The sequence below is a fragment of the Augochlora pura genome, chromosome 5 (assembly GCF_028453695.1).
Source record: "Augochlora pura isolate Apur16 chromosome 5, APUR_v2.2.1, whole genome shotgun sequence".
Taxonomy (NCBI): domain Eukaryota; kingdom Metazoa; phylum Arthropoda; class Insecta; order Hymenoptera; family Halictidae; genus Augochlora; species Augochlora pura.
The window spans coordinates 19060248-19082436 of record NC_135776.1 but is presented as its reverse complement, the minus strand read 5'-3'; the positions used below and the strand labels follow the sequence as shown (position 1 = coordinate 19082436).

At 37.0% G+C, this 22189-nt stretch overlaps 1 protein-coding gene across 1 annotated transcript in view; it reads right to left on the bottom strand.

Moving 5' to 3' along the window:
- Cysu (peroxidase homolog) overlaps positions 1-22189 on the bottom strand; it is a 52474-nt gene that overhangs the window by 11576 nt on the left and 18709 nt on the right. Inside the window, exons 2-7 of the mRNA XM_078180882.1 lie at positions 13911-14099; positions 5640-5719; positions 4861-4954; positions 4398-4589; positions 3541-3737; positions 828-1080 (exon numbers count right to left, since the gene is read on the bottom strand). Coding sequence (XP_078037008.1) covers positions 828-1080; positions 3541-3737; positions 4398-4589; positions 4861-4954; positions 5640-5719; positions 13911-14099 — 1005 coding nt within the window. The remainder of the gene's footprint in view (positions 1-827; positions 1081-3540; positions 3738-4397; positions 4590-4860; positions 4955-5639; positions 5720-13910; positions 14100-22189) is intronic.

Sequence of the window (22189 nt, the reverse complement as noted above, 5' to 3'; positions counted from 1 at the left end):
GATTGGGTAATCGTGGATCTCATAATGCGAGCGGACTAGAAAGTGCGAGGAGTATAGAATGCATGTATCCTTACGTTCGAAAATATAGAACAAACGTAATGCTGATTTATTGTCGCGGATGACGTAAGGGACGCGCGCGCGTCGGCCGCCGATGCGGCTGCGAAGGAGCCCAGAGGCGGCGGTCGGCCAGACGTGTTGCAAGTTGTGTTCAATAACCGAACGCGTGACTATTATCGTTCTCGGACTATTATTACGTTGTACTGTTTTCCCCTAAGTAACGTAAATTATGGGGCAACTCGAAGACTTCATAGTCTGTGCTAGAGTACATAAGACTACGTAATTTTTCGTTGCTCGTTTAATGCTCTATTTATTGAGAATTGTCGGCAATTGATGCACGAGCTTGTCAGTCTAAATTAAATTCCGTGGGTCTTGCAGTTTATATGGGGAATCAGGAAGTGATCGAAAAAATAAAAATTGCGACAGTGGTTGGTGATAGACGAATGGAATGTTGCTAAAATAGAATTGATAATTATTCCATCGATAATGTGAACTCCATCACATATATATTGTTCAATTATTTTCCAATTTCACTTAAGTTAGTCTCAAGGCCTTTCCCTTGTTACGCGTGCCATATATTCATTTAATTACTTATTATTACCAATATTAAAAATGTAACCCTTCGAATACTTTCGCGTACGTACGATCTCAAACAACCAACACATTTCTGTACATCCTGAAACACGATGCCGGGTTTGATTAATTTGATCCGCCACTTTTCGCCGCGGATCACAAATCAATTTCGAGTTTCCCAACGGGTTCAATTATACCTTGCGAACGTTTCCGTGACTCCGTAAACAGTGTTTCCGTCCAGCACACCTGTCAGCAGATTAAAAGGCACGCGGGATCCGAGCCGGCAGCCCGGTCGCACCGCGGGGAACGCGCGTACGAAGTCCAAGCATTTCACGTTGAACAGCCTGTAGAAATAATCGTCTTCCGGTATGTAGATCTCGTTGCAGTAAGGATTTTTCAGATGCGGCGGTCGCCGGCAACATTCCTCGGGGTCGTTACGATTCAGCGGATCTGAAAGAGAAAGATCCATCGATCATTACGAAAAAAACCGCCGCCACTTCCTTAACGCGATGAAATTGTTTATTTAAGTTCCACGAACGTAAGTTAACTTTCCCTGTCGATCCAGTCGGATATTCCGACGCGTACTTTGTCGGATCTTGCCACGTGGGAAGATCGTATAGAGAGCGAAGGTGTGAATGATCGCTTGTGCCGGTGATGAATGACGAAGATAGATTTCGATGTAAACGATAAGTGCGGACTCCGAACGTCCGGATTATTTATTATTAAACTTTGCATTTTATGCATTCGGATCATTTCTCATCTTCTGATGCTCGATAGGGTAGCGCAGATAAAAACGTTTCCTGTTCAATTAATTCATTTGGGTGAGATAAAAATTGTCTACGTTAGTTGAAAGACACAGAAACCAAGCAAAAATATTTTTCTTTCTTTAATAATTCTTTTTTAAAAATAATACTTCGATGTTTTTTAAGTTCCTCTAACTTCTCTGCTGTTCTACATTGTATCTATCCATATTGCCATAAATGCCATAAATGACATGAATTGACGCAGTTTATTTATTTTTTAAGAACAAAATTTTGAATAAATATTATCTATTATTTTTCCCGATTAGAAATCCTTTTTTAATTCACGAAGAATTTAAAATTGCAGACTCGTGCTTTTATAAACCATATAGCGATAGCATTTCAAATCACTGTACATTCCATGCTATATATGTATATATAAATTAATTTTCAGAGCTCGAAAATTTTTTAACACACTCAAACTACAAACTCCATTGTCAATTGATAATCTTCTTGTCATCCGAAAAAGCCGTGATTTAGCTGATCGCATTCGGATACTTTCACTTATAAACAAAAACCATTAGCTCAGCGCTCGCAGCTCGGAAAACCGGAAATTTCGTACCAATTGCACAGTCTCAGAGAACGGGTTATCCGAACGACAATTCTCTCGAACGCAGGACGTCGTTCATCCACCCTTTTCCTCGTACGTTTCCTTCATTGGCAAACACGATTCTCATGCGTAACGCATCTCCGGCCGATATTTCTCCCGGCACAATGAATTTTTCTACACCACCGCCGTAACAACTGTCCCTGCTTGTTTAATTACCAAGTAACCAGGATTAATGTGCGGACGTGTTTGTGTGTGTGTGTGATTTTGGCGTGGATCGCACGGCCCGTGGAAACGGTAGTCACATGATCGGCCTCCTAGTTATCTGGACGGCGATCGTGTTCGCTTTCTCTGGCAGTTACCCTAGTTTCGATAGGCGGTAAATATTCGACGTAGAAGGGCTTGGGAGCCCGTCCGCGACGCTTGCTATATATGAACCTGCCGACGCGCTGATGTAATTGAACCGACGCCGATTGCATAATTTTCCTATTGACTGAAAATTGGGACTTCGCCTTTTTCCTCGTTCGCGGCGCGGATTCTCGGTTATGCACTTTGTTCCAGGTCGCGGGGGCCTTCGGTCTTTCTTCTTTGCCATTGACACCTTCACGCGCAATTATTTTCATCTGCAAGCGTCGTTCTACAACTGTAAATCAAGCTTTAAACTTGTTTGCATTGCGATTTGATAATAAATTACATTTAGAACTGGGCTCTGATAATTTTGTGACACAAAGGGATAAGCGCTAAGAGGTTAAGGCTATTTGGTATCGGTTATTGGCCTTTCAGAGTCATTCGTCTAAATTACGGATCGAATTGTAGCGACACGTCTATCAGGTTGTGTCAATTTATGTTCACCCACTTGAACTTTCCAATAACTGGTTTAGCATTCGTTGTTGACAAGTGGAGTGATTGAAATTACTCAAGACTTGACGTCTTTTCCTTTAAATGTCTAGTGGAGTGTTGGATCTTGCGTAGGAGATTCTCGTGTATCAAAATTTGTCAGGGGTATGTTGAAGATCCATAATAGAAGAGTTATTTATCGATCATTACCGCATACAAGTGTAATAGAAGAAGTATCTACTTTTTATGATTTTTTACTATATTCCTACTATATTATATAAATGCCATCCGGATCGTATTACTTTTCCTTTTACTTTACCGATCATGCTAGTTACCCACTTCTATACTTTCGAGTCTGTCGACGCATTTTTATAAAATCGTAACGTGCTGCGGTTTTCCTCCCAATAACTTGTTATCCATCCTCCATCGCAGAAGATCGAAATTCTCGGAAGATTAAAATCGCTCCTCTATTTCATTATCCCCCGATTTTGCAATCCGTTGTTGCGCACCGGTGCAAGCTATTCAACGAGCATTCCATCCTTGCCGATTCCACCCGGAACGTTGCGCAACGAACACTTTACTTTTACCAGTCAAAGGTTAATTCGTCTATTTTTTTTTCCCCCATGTTGTTATCAGTCCGTCGCGATCAGTCTCGACAAATCGCGCGACTCCGCGTAAACTTTCTACTTCAGAGATGGACAGGATTATCGACGCCGTTGATCGTACCTAGAGGCGTTCCCGTCAGAGTGTAGTCGTGGTCCATGAACTGTCCCCAGGCGATCACCATAACCGTGCCAGCGTGATCGTGATAACCTTCGTCGGGATGCATGGTACGCGACACGATCCGAGATAATGGCAGATCCCGGCCGGTCACCGATATCCTCGGCGCCGTCAAACCGTCCGCGAACCGCGGCGGCATTAATCTGCGAAGGAGAGAAACATTCGTCGTAAGAAAAGTTAGGAATTGCTATGATAAACGAGCAGGTTCGTGCAAGGTAATGGGGAATGGTATGAACACCCGGAAAATGATCGGGACTTGGCCTTGTACGCTTCTGGCGAACGAGATTTCAGAGCTCTATCCATTAACGCTCTCGAAGAGATACCACGCGTTGTCGTTAATAAATTATGGGACAATCTTTACATAAAATTAAATATAAACTGACACCCTTTGTTAACTTACGTTTATATTGGTGCTTTAATAAAAATTAGAAGGGTGCTGCGATGATAATTTAATTTTCGTCATTTCAAATACTGACTGCCATTTTTGCAACGTGTGGATTATACAATTTTTAGTAACAATATGTGAACTTAAAAGTACAAATTACTCATGAAAGCTCATCAAAAATTGAACATGCATTAAAACATGATAAAAGTGTATTCGTATGTATATAAAAAATTCATAAATTGTTAAGTTAGTTCGAAACGCTACGTCCACATATTTAGCGTAATTATTTCGCCAATTTCTGTAAAACGAAAGGACGTAATTCAACGTCGACCCTAAAAGGTTTCACGTACGTAGCACATTCGGCCATGGACAATACCACTGCGTTTAGTCAATTGTTGGAAACTATTTGATTATTTACCTCTGGAATGGAGACAGCGTCGATCCCCAGGTCGGGTTCCTCAGGTTCGTGCAGAGGCCATCGTTACGTCGGTACTTGCCCGGTCGGCATTCGACGTCGCTTAGAAAAGTCGGACAGACCTCGCTGATCAGTGTCTTCGAGGTGTCGATCAGGGGCAGGCTTTTCTCGATGTCCTCGACGGTGAGTCCGTACCTAGTACAATTTCATTCGGTAACAGACGTACAAATAGCTCGTATAACCTAGAACTACTGTATAATTTGCTCTATACTTGTTATTATTTCCTTGAAAATTTTATTCGTGCGTTCAGTTTTATTCAGTATTATTTATTCAGTTTTATTCAGTATTATTTATTCAATATTATTCAGTATTATTTCTTCAATATTATTCAGTATTATTTATTCAATACTATTCAGTATTATATTACATTTTATTTCAGTAGTTTTAATAAATAGAAGGTTCTTACGTTTTGACGAGGTTCGAAGTGATGTCCAATAGGAGTTCGCCGACCGTTGCTAGATCCTCAGGCCGCCATGTTTTGCCTTTCGGTTGCGCGACGTCTGTAAAAATTAGCAGAATATTTCACTATTATTGGGAACGTGAAATATTAATGTTGGCAGCAAGCTTGGAAAGCTACATTGTTAGCCGCAGACATTTATTATACATAATAAGTAACTAATAGCATAGGGACTTGAAAGTTCATACGTTTCCTATGCCAAGTGGAATTAATTTGGTAAATCTTTTTAAGTACCAAGGCACTTGATTGACTTGTAACCTTGTCTCTATGGATTTTAAAAAACAAGAATTATGTAACAATCTCCAACCTTCTTAAATGATTCTAACAGGATCAATTTAATACATGCACATTATTAAACTCTTTTACTTTTTGTCCTAAATATTTTATAGTCCATTTATAATTTTCTGTGTTTAATCTTTTCCTAGATTTGTTAGGCATTTGTTGGAAAAGAAGAAAATTATTCTTCGATTAACTCCCTCGGTCACAGAGAAATTATAAAAATAATAAGAATTAATCCACGAATATACTATCTTATATGTTTCACAAGTCATTAGAGCTACACCTGGAAAAACACATCCTGTAGCACTTATTTAATACAGATATATCTTATATGAATATATAATATATTTTAAACAGAATTTTGAAAATCAATGTATTTTATCTAGTCCACTTTCTGCGTGGCGGTGATAACCGATCCGGCAAACGAGCCCGTACGATGCTATACTTACTGATGCGTTTCCTAGCCTCTATGTAGGCGCGATTAACGGCGTCGTAAGTGATGCACGTCTGCGATCCGCCGGTCGGCGGGCTGAAACGTGAAAAAAAGCAGAGAATGAAAGTTTAGCACGTGCTACCCGCGATCTTCGAACACGGACACATTATTTACAGCCTCCGCCTCCCTCGTTCCTCTCCCCCTCGTCCCATCCCCCTCCTATCCGAACGGTGTCTCTCCGTCGCATTTTTCCTCGTCGAGTTAATTACCTAACCCTGTAGCCTACTTTCGTGCGAAGCCTAGGCACTGTCGCGCGTTCGCGACACGCGTTTACCGGTCTCTCTACGCTCTCGGATATTCTGTATCAAGGTAACCCGAAACTATCATACGAACCGTGGCCGCGCCGCGCACCGGCGAGAGCACATGAATTGACATATCTTGTTTCTCGGAACGAAATATACTGGCATTGACGTGCCGCTCGTGGCTTTTACCTTTGAAGGTTGACCCGGCGCGGTTTTGTCTCCTTGCCTGGACTGCTTTTGAATCGACGGGGCATTTCCTCGTTGGGGCTTTGCCGCGAACGATCGGCCGCAAGCTTCTCGCTTTAGGGTTACGTATTTTTAATTATTTCTTCAACCCCTTGCACTATTTCTTCTTTTACGCTGCGTTGATTAGCAATTGTTAAGTCAAGATCACCATTTTTAAATGATACCCTATATTTTTGACTTCGTAGAATTATCGCTGACGAGAAAATTCATTCAACGACCTTCCTATACTATGATCTTCACATAACCTTACCTTTAGCAGTTTAGGGTTCAATAATATATAAAAAGCTATTTTCCTGCAATCATCTACAATAAGTGCTCGAACAGTTTTTTCCCCGACATTTGAGATTTGCTTCTACAGGTCAACATAAATAATATTCAAAAATTTGTTAATCTTAAATATAATTCGCTTTAAAATATAACCTAAACGTCGCAACTTTAATCGCAAGCCAGGTTACCTAACAGCCGGCAATACCAGTTTCCCCGTGTACCCGAAGAAACGTTTGACACGTCGATCGATAATCTTTTGAATGCTAATACCAACGCGCGCCATGTTAAAAATAATGAAATCATTTGAAAACCGAAGGCAAAAAGCGAATAAGAAGCTAGCCGCGCGTGTGCGTATTAGCGTCGTTAGAGTTGGCGCGTATTTATTCCGTTCGATTGGCTGTGGAACCATACGTGGAAAAGTTGTGTTTAAAACAGGTTTCCCTTTAAAGCCGCTTACACGATTGCGAGCAACGTGACAAAATCGACCGATGGCAATTTCGAGGCAGCTGGAATCTATTCTCAATTGTAAATTCGCGACGACACTTTTAGCGACGCACCGGGGTTACGTAAATGAAGATAGTTTGTGCAATGGAAGTATTCAAATTATCTTCTTTCTTTCTGCGTCATGGCAGATATTGTATATACCGCGATATGGTAACCGTTCGAGCCAATCCGCGAGCTTTGTGATCGATCAAATCTCTGTGGTATTGTGTAATATAAAATCGCGTCATTTGCATTTTTCATGCACCGTTTGATTTTATTAGCATATTTCCTATAATTCAAGAATTTTTATTCAACGAAAATCAAGGTTTCTGAACTGTAATTATATTAGGTATTCAATATTTAATCCGATTCATTTTGCAATACATTTTAATGAGAGATCTACGACAATTTGTAAAATACATTTTTCTAACAATTTTTTCATATTTCAGGCCTTCTTTCCAATATTTTTTTTAATTAAATTAAAATGCTTATACTTATTACTTAGACAGCACAGTGCTTTGAAATAAAAATACTATTATCTTAACTTTAATCCGTCCTTTAATTCTGCAGTTCAGTTTTCCCAGTCGTCTTAAATTAACGAGGACGAGAACTCGATAACACGATAGACCATAAGCGATTAAGTTCGCAGAGATGATCCACGTCGTTCGCGATTACAATAACGATGTCTACAACGTACTATTTATTCACGATCAATCATCATTTTTCAATTGTACTATCCGAACAAGTTCCCAGTCCCTGGTAGCACTGTACACGTTAAATTACCAATTTCACGGGTTTCAGTATAACAGCCGCGTCTCGAGCAACTTGTGCTCTCGCGTACGACACGTAAAAATTAACGCTACCCTGCATACTATACTCGTTGCAGACGTTGGTGCCGCGTCGAGGAACTCGATCTGTTTGCTAATTGCACAAGCTACAGATTTCCCGTTTCATTCAGTATCAGCTGACAAACCATTGATACACATACTGTATATCGTAACGGTAGCATCGACAACTGGACAATATTTTTACGCGCTTTCAGCAAATACTTTTTCTTTCAAATAGTATTTCACTGGGTTTCCAGTGAGGGCGGGTCGACTTTGAAATGGAATAAAATGGGCTGTGTATGAGGTATTAACGAATTTTCTTTTTTTGATAAATAATCACTTTGATAATACAATTTTATCATTTGGCCCTGCTTCTCGATCGTGTAACTTGCCACGGTGATTTGGCATAACCCTATATGGCATAACCCTTGCCACGGTGATTTGGAAAAACCCTATATATAAATTCGAGAGCTTATTGCTCCTCCGCGGAAACGAAAATACTCTCCCTACCTTTTTCAACGCGGCTCCATTAATACCGTTCCCTACGCGAATCCGATGAAATTTCGATTGCTATGTATTCGCGGGGCTCGCGCGCAATTTATCACGGCCAACATACCGTGAATATAGAAATTCCATGGGAAATTCTTTGGCCGGCTCGCTAGGCCAGTTGCGAAAATATGCGAGGTGCACTTTAGCTGCATAAATGCGCCCGTTGATCTGGCTTTCACTGTGATTGGAAACGCAATGTGTATAACGCGTGGGGTCGCCTATTTCGTCTCGACGCATTCTGCGCCGCGTACACCATTATAGTTTGTTCCACTTTTATTCGGTTTCCATCGTGTCCCCGTTTTTTATCTTAACAGCGAAATCATTGGCATTAATAATAGTTTACTGCTCTACGTAGATTTTTATTATCTCAGCGAAGGTTTTTAGGCTAGCTTTCAGCATCTGAAGCATGTCTGCTTTTTACAAATTACTATTTTACTATTATTACTATATTTACTATTCACAAAGTAACTATTTCTGATTCAGAAATACAATATTTACTTTACTTGTTAATATTCTTGCGAAAGTCAAAAGGCTAAAGAAACATTATTGCAGTAGATTCTCTATTGTAAATTATTTTTTTCTAAATAAAGTACGCTCTTTGAGATATTTATACAAATATATATTATGCAATTTTGTTATGTACTAACAAATTGGTAATATTTTCTTATTTATTACTATTATCTATCGTCAATAAAAAGCGAAAACTTAAAGTCCTTTAGATACATAAAACCTAATAAAAATTATACATTTATAATTAACAAAATTGTATTGAGATACTGACTAATCGGTACATTAACGACACACAGTGTGCATCGTTTCTGGAAACCGACGCTCATGCCAAAGCGAAAAGCGTTCATGCTGCGCGCGGTGGGTAATTTCGCGAGCAACAAACCCGGCATTATCCTTCCCTTGAATTCTTTCTTCGTGCGATCGCGCTACGAATCCGAACACCGTTTACCTTTCGACGGAAGGATCTCAGCTGAGAGAAAGAGTAACTCGATTACGGGGCGCGCCTTTTATAATCGGCAATTATTATCGCGCGTAATCATCCAGTTATCTTGGCGTGGCGGTTTTTCGAAATTGTCGACGATCGTTGCGCTTCCATTAATCCCGCGCCGGTATCCATTTGCATTTTAGCCGGCATCGCGCGGCAAATGGATCACGACTAACCGTGACGCGCGGTTCCCCCTTTTTCCTTCTTATCTTCCGATTATAAGCTTAATCGTGACTTCACGGGCCGCTGACAAGGACACACGTTCGACTTCGCCGCCAACGAGCGATACAATGCAAGTATTTAAGGCGCGCGCGTGTACAGCCTGTTAGAATCGCGTAATTGCGAGGAAACCGTTGCAATCCTGTTTTGCTTTGTTATTGACTGGGAAGAAGTATGCCTTGTCTCGGCGAATCTGGATCCTCGGGCTTGGCTAGATTAATGTTTCGCACCTGAAGCCGTTTCGAAAACGCCGACCGTTTTATCCGACTTCGAATCGCTTTGGTCAGGCACGACTTCATTTATTACGTTCGCGTTTTTTAGACGTCGTTGTTGAAGGCTGTTTCGTTGAGCTATTTATCTCTTTTTATTTGTTTTATAAAAGAGTATTATTTTCAGTCTTTTAACTACTTACCAGGCTACAACTAGTGTGATTTATAATTTCATACAGAATCTATGAAATATAAATAATTCGAGTCTATTTAATCGAAACACAATTTGATCTTTTTGCAGTATAATTTTTCTTTGATTTATAATTTACAGAATCTATGAAATATAAATTATTTCAGTCTATTTAATCGAACCACAATTTTATTTTGTTGCAGTGTAAATTTTCTTTTCCTTTCTATTTTTTACTGGGATATTAAATAACAAAAGTCTGATCATGGTAGCAGCGAAACGATTACACGACCAAAGGTGAACGAAAATTATTTACAAAATCATAAAATTTTGTTTACATATAAAATAGAGCAGCGAAGAAACAACTTTGCCCAACTTTCGCTGCATCAGCGTCGCTGGAAGAAGTTGCATCAAAAACTATAATTTCCCACTTGGTGCCAATACTTTCGTCGGCCGCTGCATGATATTTGGTACCGAGAAGGAAATCCTTCTCGTCGCTCGCAAAAAAATGAGTTCGACCAGACGCGTGCAACGATTGAGATATACTAGCTCGCACGATCGCTCGCGCGCGGATATGTATAAAGTTAATTCCCCTTTAACAGAACATTGGCATTCCGAGAACCGTTCGAACACTTGCTGGAATGAAAGTGAACGACTCCGAGATAAAATTGTTCGTACCATTTATTACCAACTATTGAATAATTCATGAGATATCCTTCGTGCGTATTGTATACGTTGTCGGAGAATTTGCATGTTATTATAGTTGTCATGATTAATCCAGGAAATACTTTGTATATTATTCTGACAATCCAACTGTCTTCATTTTATAGAATTATCACTGAATTGTCTGAACATAATTATCAAAGCCTGTAGTCGAATTAAAAGAAAAAGTATTGAAAATAAATATATTAAAAGAAAAGTACAGAAATTTCTATAATAACAAAGTTATTAAAAAATTGGATCTAGCTTTTAAGGTTCATTCATAAAGGTTAGATTAGAAATTTTTTTCGAGACTCTGACGATCTCCAATATATTTTATATGTATATAGTATAATATATCTATATTATGCTATAGTATAGTATAGTATAAATATATTATGCTATAGTATAGTATAGTATAAATATATTATGCTATAGTATAGTATAATATAAATATATTATGTCGAGAATCTGATGATCTCCAATATATTTTATATATAGTATAGTATAGTATAATATATCTATATTATATTACAGTATAATATATTGATATTATACTATATATATTTAGAATATCTGCCCGGCTTGTTCTAATGAACTTCGTAGAATTATTTTCTTTTCTCGAAAAAAATAAATCTTAATATTACAGTTCAAAAAGAAAAATAATAAATAAAAATAAGTTCCTTAAAAACTTTTTCGTCTTCAAAAGAAATAATGTGCTGCTTCGATCAGCGCATCGTTTACAACGTCAAGAAATGTAACGCCGCGATTTGTTTCAAGGTTTTGGGACTCAACAGTATTACAACAGTTCCCCCATTGTTTTATTCGCCGGTGATAAACAAAAGGGGATCTGGTTTTCCATCGGCGCGTTCTCATTATACAAACGTTCTCACGACCCGTTATTCAGATGCAACTTTTATTCAGCGATGATAAATTATCATTGGACGTAGGTACAATGTCCCTGGCTTGTTGCGGAAATATACGTGGCTACCAAGGAAGTTTACTTCTGTGGTGTTCGCCTTTTGAACAGTCAAACGTTTTAGATCGATCAGAGGAATGCGGATAAGAATCGGCACAATTTATTGCTCGTTATTGGAAGCATGGTCGCCCGACAAAATTTCGCATTAATTAAAATACGAGCCCGGTTGAGTTGTAGTTTATCGTGTATTTAAATTACGATGTTCGGTTCGTGACAAATGTTGAGAAATTATTCGTCTATTTATGAAAGATAGAAAATAATTTTTCGAAACTATGGAATTTTTACAAAATTTACTATTAATCATTTTTATGTTCTCTTTCAACTATGTTACATTAGACAACAAGAATTTCAAACAATAGAATAATTTAAATTAATCACGTTTCTTGGATCAATTTTTAAAAATAGTTCTGTTAATGGAAGTTTAATTCAATTTCAAAATGAATTTCCTGTCGTCATTTATTATTATTATTATTATTATATTAGACTTATTATTTATTATATTAGACTGGAACTTCAACTGGTATAGCAACATTTTTCACGTGCACATTGTTTCTCAATAAATATAATATTCCACACCTTTCTACACGCTATTGTTCCACAAAAAACTCTCAAGAGTCTAATCTCGTCTCAGTTTTCATGCTCGGTATTGAAGGTATTTCTGTGTCCTTGCCAGGCTATTTCGCAACCACCGATCTAATGACATCCAATAAACGCGTCGGAGTTTCCAAGCTGCCCCATTAACCCTTTGCACTCGAATGGTGACTACGAAGCACCACTAGAATTATTCTATTACGTTTCAACATAATGTTTATAACAATAGAGCTTAGATTGACAAAATTGTTGAGGAATGAAACCGTTGCCATAAGTCGCAAGAACGCATAAAATTGCACTTTATTTCTTAAAATACTATTAGCCAGGAAAATTATTTACAGTATAAATGGCTTCGAGTGCAAAGGGTTAAGGAACACCCGCGCGAGAACGGCCCTACATCACGAAGCGAGTGTCGTAGGAACAAAAGGTTAGATGGATAGTGAAAGTTCCGATCCGCCGTTCCCGATCAGATTTCCTGCTTTCTCTATACTTCAAAAATGTCGACGGTGATCTTGCCTTGGTTGCGCAATGTTATGCTTCGATTTCATATTTTTTTCGTTTTTATTTAGTTTTATTTAGTGCGACGCTTTATAAAAGGTCCGACTGTATACGCTGCCATCGATTCGCGTAGGTCGAGATGAAACGCGTTCCACCGGTTGACTCGACGTTAAACAATCGCTGCGGTTTTACGACTTGAAATAATGCAGCAAAATTGATCCGACAAGAAACTGAAGTATGTTAAGGTATACGTAAATAACAGGAATCGAATTGGCATGAAGCGATAGAATTGAAAATGAGCCGCTAAAGTGCGATAAGAATTTTTGTAATATACTTTGTTCTTCCACTTTTTCTACTTTTTCGCCACTGTTCCCTTTGCTTTCTCGCGTTATTGTGCTAAGTGCTCGGCTAAAGTGACTTTTACATTCCAAACGCGCTCTTCTCGCAAAAAGATCCATTTCGTTAAATTCGTAGCACACGCTCCTCTATTACACGTCCATTTTATTCACCGCCGTCTTTTCGCCCTTTAATTTCAAATTTTTGGCTTTTCCAATTAAACCTTTCAGTGCTACGCCGATTTTGCTATACTTTTCGCTTAGGCGGAGACGTGATAATTATTAATGACAATTCTTTAATTGTATAATTTAACGAGGCGTTCGCTGTCAGTCTGACATGCTTAGCAGGCACGTCATTATTTTTAAAAAAATATTCTACTAAATTAAAAACATTTAATGACTCCGTAGGGTATAGAATTTTACCCTATTTATAGTTTTATTGTAAAGGTGTAAAACTAATTCGATTAATACTGACAAATTTATATTGATATTAAAAATCAATATCTCCTTAAAATATATAAACCAATAAACTAAAAAGATGTCATTATGTGACACGCTCCTTAGAATCCATATCGTCCAAACGAAAATATTAAGTATAATATTAAGTATATTAAGTATAATATTAAGTATATTAAGTATAATACTTAATATTATTAAGTATATTAAGTATAATACTTAATATTATTAAGTATATTAAGTATAATACTTAATATTATTAAGTATATTGTATATTAAGTATAATAATTTTTGGCCATGTACGATGCATGGATATAATTTTTCGGCGAACAGTCGAGTTCTTATCGAGTCGCTCTCGACATCGGACCGCCAAGGTTTAACGGGTACCAAACGCGTCGAATAATTGCGTACAGTGTACTCGAATCGTGTACAGTGTGTTTACTTACAAGGAGCCGCGAAGCAGGTTGTACGTGTAATCGTATGGTGTGCTTCTTCCCGGCCCATTGAGAACCAGGGCGCAGTCGTCGCCGTTTGCATAAGCCTCGATCGGCTGATACTGCAGTCCGTTGCATTGCCACGTGACCAGTAGCAGCAGGAGCCTGATTATCGCGGATCGTATCCGCCCTATCGTGGATCTGCAACATTATAATAGGACCGATTATCTTTCGTTGCCATCGAGATATAAACGATCGGGTTCGATTGTGCCAGAATATTGGATAGCGGCGGCGTTACTTTTAGTCCGCCGTTAGTTCCCTGTCGCGAAATTACTTTCGTACGATCGTGTCGGATCAATTTCTCGGTTCAACAAACTTCCCGATCTTTTGCTCGCAGATCGGTTCATCGATCCCCCGATTCTTGCGCCGGGCGCGTTACTTTTTCTCGCTCGCGACTTCCGTCCGTGAACCGAGAGTCTCATAGTTCGATCGAACAGCAATTTAACACGTTCGTCGTCGACAATTAGACGCTAAAATCTCCACATTATTAAAGCAATTTAATTAATTAAAATAAAGCTAAAAAGTTCGGGGTTATCATAGGGGATGACATTGGAACTCCTAAAAATCTTAAAGATGCATTTACGAAAGATTTATTAGATAAACTACCTTATTCAAAAATATTAAATTTAATCTTTCAATGTCAAAATAAAATATATGAAATGTGGAATCAATTTCAAGTTTAAACAAAATAAAATAAATAGTTACATATTAATATTTACTCTTAGCAATTTCATGGTCCTCTTAGGGTTAAGAAAAATATCATTAGCCCAAAAAATATCCTAAAAATCCTAAAGATGCATTTACGAAAGATTTATTCGATATTCCAAAATATTAAATTTGATCTTTCAGTACTCGAATAGATAAAACAATACATAATCGCTTTCAGTGCTTTCTGGAATCATCCTTAGTTCAACTACTCTAACAATAATTCGAATCCGATTTCTCTCGTACCTGAATGGAATCTTTCGCGCGGACGTAGTCGATCACGAATGCTCAAAGTCAATGACAAAAATGTACGAATGTTGCGTCGCGATGTTTTGCCACGTTTCACAAAGAATTCCTCGAGCCGCGTATCGATTAAATCGCAGCCGAGGATCATTGACGGAAAGAAGTCGGTTTCGATAGGACTTATGAAACCGAATCGGCGACCGGTTTTCTCGCGCGCGTTTTCAGAGCAGCGCGGCGGTTGCGCGCAGAATGCGCAAGGCGACCAGAGAGAAACACGAAATGGAAAAGAAAGAAAAGAAACTGAAATCGTTTCAAATGTCCATCGCCTTTCTTATCTGATTGATATGTGGAACGCGGTGCACGCGCGCGCTCGCCTGCCTGCTCGCTTTCATTCGCATCCTCCTGCGTACCCGTGAACATTGTTCATCAAGATAAAGTCGATACACGGTATAGAGTAGACAGAGAGTCTCGGAGCCGGAGGTGGTTCAAAAGCGCGCCACGAAATTTGAAGGTTTCGTTAAAGCGCGCGCGGGTGAGACAACCAGATGTTGCGCAACGCATTCCAATGAGCAATGGCGAAACTGAAAATTCATTTGAAAACCTTCTTCGTTCTGATTTCTACTAAAATTAATCAATCGAAACTTGTTATACTATTTCTTGTTAAATACAACGACAAGGTATATTTAATTTCCCTTTGTTATGTCATCAAAAATGTAAAGAGTTTTGTTTTAAGTTGGTTTTATTTTTTTAAATATATTTTAATAACATTAATAATTTTGTGGTACGGTAGAAATTTTTTCAAGTGTAGGTATGTCTGAAAAAAAACTTGTCAGATGTGCCTTTTTGGAGGAATTGCTATAAATCCTTAAATTAAAATCACAGTGGCGTAAGTTACATTTTCTTCGTTGTAAAAAAGCAAGGAATATTATCATTAATTATCATGTCTACTATTTACTGGCCAAAATGATTAATAAGATAATTTAGAATTAGGTTAAGGTAAAGTAACTTCACAATTTATTTCGCTTTCCTTTTTAACAATTTAAAATATATATATACTTGGAAAATATATAATTCGAACTCATTTATTTGTACGCCATTCCCCCACCAAACATTCTAACCTATAAATAAACCGATTAATCCGCCAATATCTCTAACAAGACAAATTCTAATTTCCTCCAGTCTCGGACACGTTCGACGCTATCCAAGCGCGAGTAATTGTCGCGGCTTAAAATAAAGGTGAACGGCCGAGCTGCCTGTATGTATATCATTTTCCCAGTGAACGAACGGGAAAATATTCCCGCGAATAACCGTACGATTATAAACGAGGCACTCGATCGGTACCAGCGCGCGGTTCAACCTCGCTTCAAGGTGCACACATTCTCTCGGTCAACAAACGCGCCGATATCGGAACGAAATGGAAAATAGCCGCTCCGCTGCGCGCGTTAGGTTACCGATAATTACGCTGCCCGGCGAGAATCATCTAATGACTAGGCGATGATCGGCTTCACCGTGCCCACCCCCGCGATCGTGTCATAACAAGAGTGCTGTTTAAATCATTGTTGGTGGCTCGTGGGCGAGAGAAGTTGTGGGAATGGCCTCGGTCGCGCTCTGCAATTTGCCGGACGATGGCCGAGACTTGTGAGAAGCGTTGCGGCGAAATGTGAAAGAATTGTTCGATTTATTAACTTCTCAGATGTATTTGTAATATTTATTTATTAGCAATTCTTTTTTCTCGAGGTTATATTCTTCTCAATTTCAAGATCTTCGAGTTTTATTTATGCAGGAATATTTTATTAGCGTTTTCATGAATACAGCACTGTGGTTACTAAAAAGGTGAAATCAACAGTTGCAACAATCTGTATTTTTCAAATAAGTTCTGCATGAAATGTGGAGTGAGTATGAAAATGGCAATTTGCCTAAAGGTCCGCGATTTAATTAATAGGTATTAACTAGGCTATATTGAAACAAAAGATTGAGAGAATTCGACAATATTCACCTATTATTTTCACCTCACTAAAATTACTAAGAAAGAGAAAATAATTTCTCTGTAGCTCCAATTTATTACAACTAGCTAAAAAAAATTTGCACTTTGAGAATCTAAATTTACATAAAATTATATTATCATAATCACAGTAAGGTATAAATTCAATTTATCACCTAGAAAATCCCTTGCGGCGAAAACAAGATAATGCCATTAATTAACGTGCACATTTTTTAACATTTGCATATTTTGATTAATTCGCAGAAGTACGATTTTGGTGACCGGTGCACGCATTTGGTAACTTTCACTTAATTTCAGCGGGGTCTTGCAACGCTCGGCGTATCCGCTGGAAAATGAAACGATCGAGACACTTCGAGTCACGTGCTCGCAGTCACGCGCATGCATCGGATGCTTTTTATGGCCGCTTCATTGTTATACCCGCCGGGCGAGAAGTTATTTCGCGTTTTGCAATTTAGTTTCTCTCTGCGTTATTCATTGCGTCGACGAAAGAACGCGCGCGTATAAAACTGTATAATCGCGGCGCGCGTATGCATATAGTTCGCGATAAAATTCAAGGCGGACTTGATCTTGATCGCTTCGTAATTTAACCCTTCTGTTCGGGCGTATCCACCCAGTGTTAGGTATTGTTCGAATTATTTCGAGTTAATGTTTATTTGAAATGATTATTCAATTGGTAACTGCAATAATTATTCAAGAAGTAACTACGATAATTATTCAATTGCTAGCTATAATAATTATTCAGTTACTAACTACAATAATTATTCAATTATTAACTATTATAAAATTTTCAAACACTACATACAATAATTATACCATTACTAAACAACAATAATTATTCAATAACAAGCTACAATGATTATTGTATTACTAACTACAGTAATGATAAAATTACTTATTATTCTTAACAAATTGATCTCTATTTATTCAAATAACTTTACAAATTATAATGAACACTACACTATAGAATATTTACTCTAATCAATTTTCTGGATTAATTTCTATAATATATTCATTCTATAATAAATTCATATTCGAATAAAAGATTCCATCTTTTTAAAATGGATTTTTATTCGAATATATAATTATTTAGATAAATATATAGTTTTCGTATGAATATTTATTCGATAATATGAAATAAAATTGTACTCGGTAATTCTTGCCATTTATTTCGTCGCGTTCAAGTTTCCCCGCGTTATTAATTTTTGGAATGGCGCAACAGGTGATCACTGAAACGTAACACGTTAATTGCATAAATTGTATCGTATACGACGTTGCAGCAGATCGATAAGATAGTCAATTTGTTTGTTTACCATACGAACAAAAAAACAGATTATATCACAGTTGATTAATACCGGCCCGATCGTTTCTCTTTTTCAACTTTCCCATTGTGAACGTGATGGCGGATTTTCGAATTCCAAATTTTTGTTAACGATCGTGCAAAATTTCATTTATTTTGCGTTATAAGGTATTACCTGTTACGTGAACCGTCGATAGCGGGAAGCTAGATAACACGGTGATAGAGAAAGTAATTAGAAAAGGAAATTGATGACTAAATACAAGCATCGATTATTTATATTGATTTTTGTACGATATAATAATTATAGCCAAATTAAATTCAAGCAAAAGATAGCAGCATTTATATCATTATAAAGTATTAAATTATTATAAATATTATTATATTAATACAGACTTATATATAGAATTATATATTGTTTCTATAGAAGTCCATTATTATTTATATAATTAATTTTTATATAGAAGTTTAAAAGTTCAGTTCAAAAGTTACTCAGAAATAACTTGCCATTAAAAGAACTCGAGGTAATTGATATTCAGTATTTTTCTTATTGACTAAGTATCGATTATACTAATGACTATAGTTCTCGACGCAGAACAATGAAATTCAATTACTTGTAACCGGTTTCATCAACAAGGCTTTTGTATAATTTTCCACACGAGGGGATCGTACACGTTACCAACCACCGATTTCCTTTTACCATCGTTTCCGAAACCGCCGATATATACTTATGAATCACGTGAACTGGGTCCGGTATTCTAACCGCGTAACTGTGAGAAATCGGATCACTGGAACATAGGAAATGTTTCGGCGTGCCGGAAGACGGCGAAAGGTGAAAACACGAAAAGAAGTAGCCCGCAGAAAAATACGGGACCGCAACCGTGATCGGAGGCGGTCGATTACAACGAGCCGGCCAACGAAACGGTATCAGTACGTATCCCTATCGAAACCGGTACGTGGCATTCGAAACTGAATGAATTAACAGTAAAAAAGCTTTGAATTACAAAGTTTTGAATTAAAAAGCTTCGAATTACAAAGTTGTGAATTAAAAAGCTCTGAATTATAATGCTTTGAATTAAAAAGCTTGGAATTATAAAGCTTGGAATTACAAAACTTTGAATTACGAAGTTTTGTATTAAAAAGTTTTGAATTACAAAGTTTTGAATTAAAAAGTTTTGAATTAAAAAGCTTTGAATTAAAAAGTTTCGAATTACAAAGTTGTGAATTAAAAAGCTCTGAATTATAAAGCTTTGAATTAAAAAGCTTGGAATTACAATGTTTTGAATTAAAAAGGTTTGAACTATAAAACTTTGAATTAAAAAGTTTTGAATTACAAAACTTTGAATTACAAAGTTTTGAATTAAAAAGCTTCGAATTGCAAAATTTTGAATTAAAAAGCTTGGAATTCACTCATACTCCTACTTTCATATATGTATATTTATATATCATACTATATATATTTTAGTAACAAGCATACAAATTAACAAGTACGCTATTTATTATACTCATTTTATTTTTAAAGATTTTATCAGTCTTCTACTTTCAAATATGTATATATATCATTATACCATATTATATAGATATATATACATATATATATGAAATATTTTAGTAACAAGCACAAGAACTAACAAGTACGTTATTACGGCAGGAAGTAATCGCGAGTAAGAGGCTCCGAATTCCTCGCCGGCTTATAAAAATATGTAACAGAAAAAGTCCCTAATCGCGTCGTTCACCGATCCCGGACTCCTTAGAATCTCTAATAGCATCGTAACTCGTCCGGACATTACATCCACGATTATTAAAGAAAAAGCTCGCGACGCTTGTCATCGGTGAAAGTGAGAGAATTCGCGGGTTCGTCGAAATTCGTGAGTGTTACGAAATACCGTATCGTCGCTAATTGCTAATTACTCGGGCGGAAAAAGAATCGGCACGTGATAACGTTCACAGGCCGCGGATATGCGTAACAACACGATTCAGATAAACCGCCGCGAGGCTAATCGGAATAAAAGATCACAAGTGGATTACTTTCTCGTTGCGTCTACCCGCAGGATTCTCCTTTCACTTTCCTCGGCCGCTCCGCGCGTTTCAGCGTCGCCTCCGTAGAAGATACAATCCATTTCGCGTGTTTTCGATAGGCAATCCGCCGTTCGATCTGATTTCGTAATCACCGGGAGGAACTTGGCTTGCACGTGATGAGTATGACTGTCGCGGGGAAAAAGGAATTTCTATCGTTGGAAAATTGACTTGTTGAAACACGAATTGAATGAGTCGGTGTCAAGCGTTGGATAGGTTTCGATTATGCTTTCGGCATTATTTTCAAATTTCTTCACTTTTACATTTACTTAAAAATATCATTTGAAACGTCATAGATCTATGATATTGTGCAAAATTGCTGCACCAACATATAAAAATTTTAATTAGGTTTTATTTCACGCCCTCATAATTAATCTCTAACCTAAAAGCAATTTTCTATTAATTTTAACTCCTACCCCTTTCTTAAGGTTATGATATAATAATATAATCTTATAATATTTTTATTATTAATCCATGGATTTTTAAGCATTTGTCGTGTATATATAGAAGTTTTTCAATTCCATAGAAATAATAATTGTATTATTATTCGACGTCTCTAGTTGCAAGAAATCTTCAAATGTTCATAAAAGAATTTATAAAAATTACAATTTCCATAACGATGCACAGTTTACTTATTACTGTCGATTCCTCGCAATTACTATTTTTCTGATTGGCAGCTATGTGAAACCTTCCACTTAATATTTATATTTGTAAAGTTTTTCCGACTATCGATTCTTGCGGTTTGCTCACGATTCGATCTGGAATGACACGGGTATTGGTGGAATTTGTTGAATTATTGAACGGTTCGATAAACCTTCACCAGTTTAGTTTCGATCATTAACGAGTTTTCACAGTTTTTTTTTGTGTTCCTCAGAATATAGTAAAGTTGCAACGCTTTGACATTTGCTATATCAATTTTAGAATAGCATGCTATGTTTTATAATAATTTTCTGAGCTATAATAATCTACTGGGCAATTTTATTTATTTTGTAATAGTTTTAACAATATTACACGATTAATGTTGATACGTTAAGTTATGCACGTTTTTAGATATTTTTATTACTATTTTACTATTTCACTATTTCAATTTTACTATTTTACTATTAAAATTTATTAATTGCAAATATTTGGAGAGGCACGACTAAAGAAATATAACAAGAAATACAATGCATTAAATCAGAGCAAAAATAATTGTCGAATTCTTACAGTTTCCTTATTACAAATAATTTATAGAATAAATCTTATTGTTCACATTTCCTGTCACTTTATCTGTTTTAAAATAATTCTCTTCTAATATTTAACAAGTATAATTTATGAGAAAAATTCTTTGTAAAACAGAAATTCGTCCAAAGTAATTACATTAATATAAATACAGTGTTACATTGATATTGAACAAATTATCAATTAAACTATGTAAATAAATTAAAAAAAAAAAATTAGAAAAGTATTTAGTTCCAATAATTCGCATAAATCAAGTTTAACGAACTCTACCGTATCAACGAAAACATAGTGAAACGCGGAACATTTGTTCGAAGCTGAAATCTATATGGTCATTGGATTTCTATTTATGCAGTTCGAAAAATCTTGCATTAAATGTAACCGATTTAACGATCCGCTATTATATCATCGAGGAGCGTGGTACCGTTAAGGTACGCAGCTGTATAGTTACACCAACGGCGAATTACGAGTGCGTGAAGCAATTGGTCGAACCGAGAGTATAACGATCCTTTGCTGAATAATTGTACCGTTCGTTGTAATTATATCTTACGTCAGTGCTTTAAAGCTGGGCTCTTAAACGGCGTAACCGGTAACGTTCGGGCTATAATAGTTGAATTCATAATTCTGTTGTTAAGTCTCGAATGTAGTTCTCGTCGCGAGCAGAGCATTTGTTACTTGTCCTAACTGCGGTTC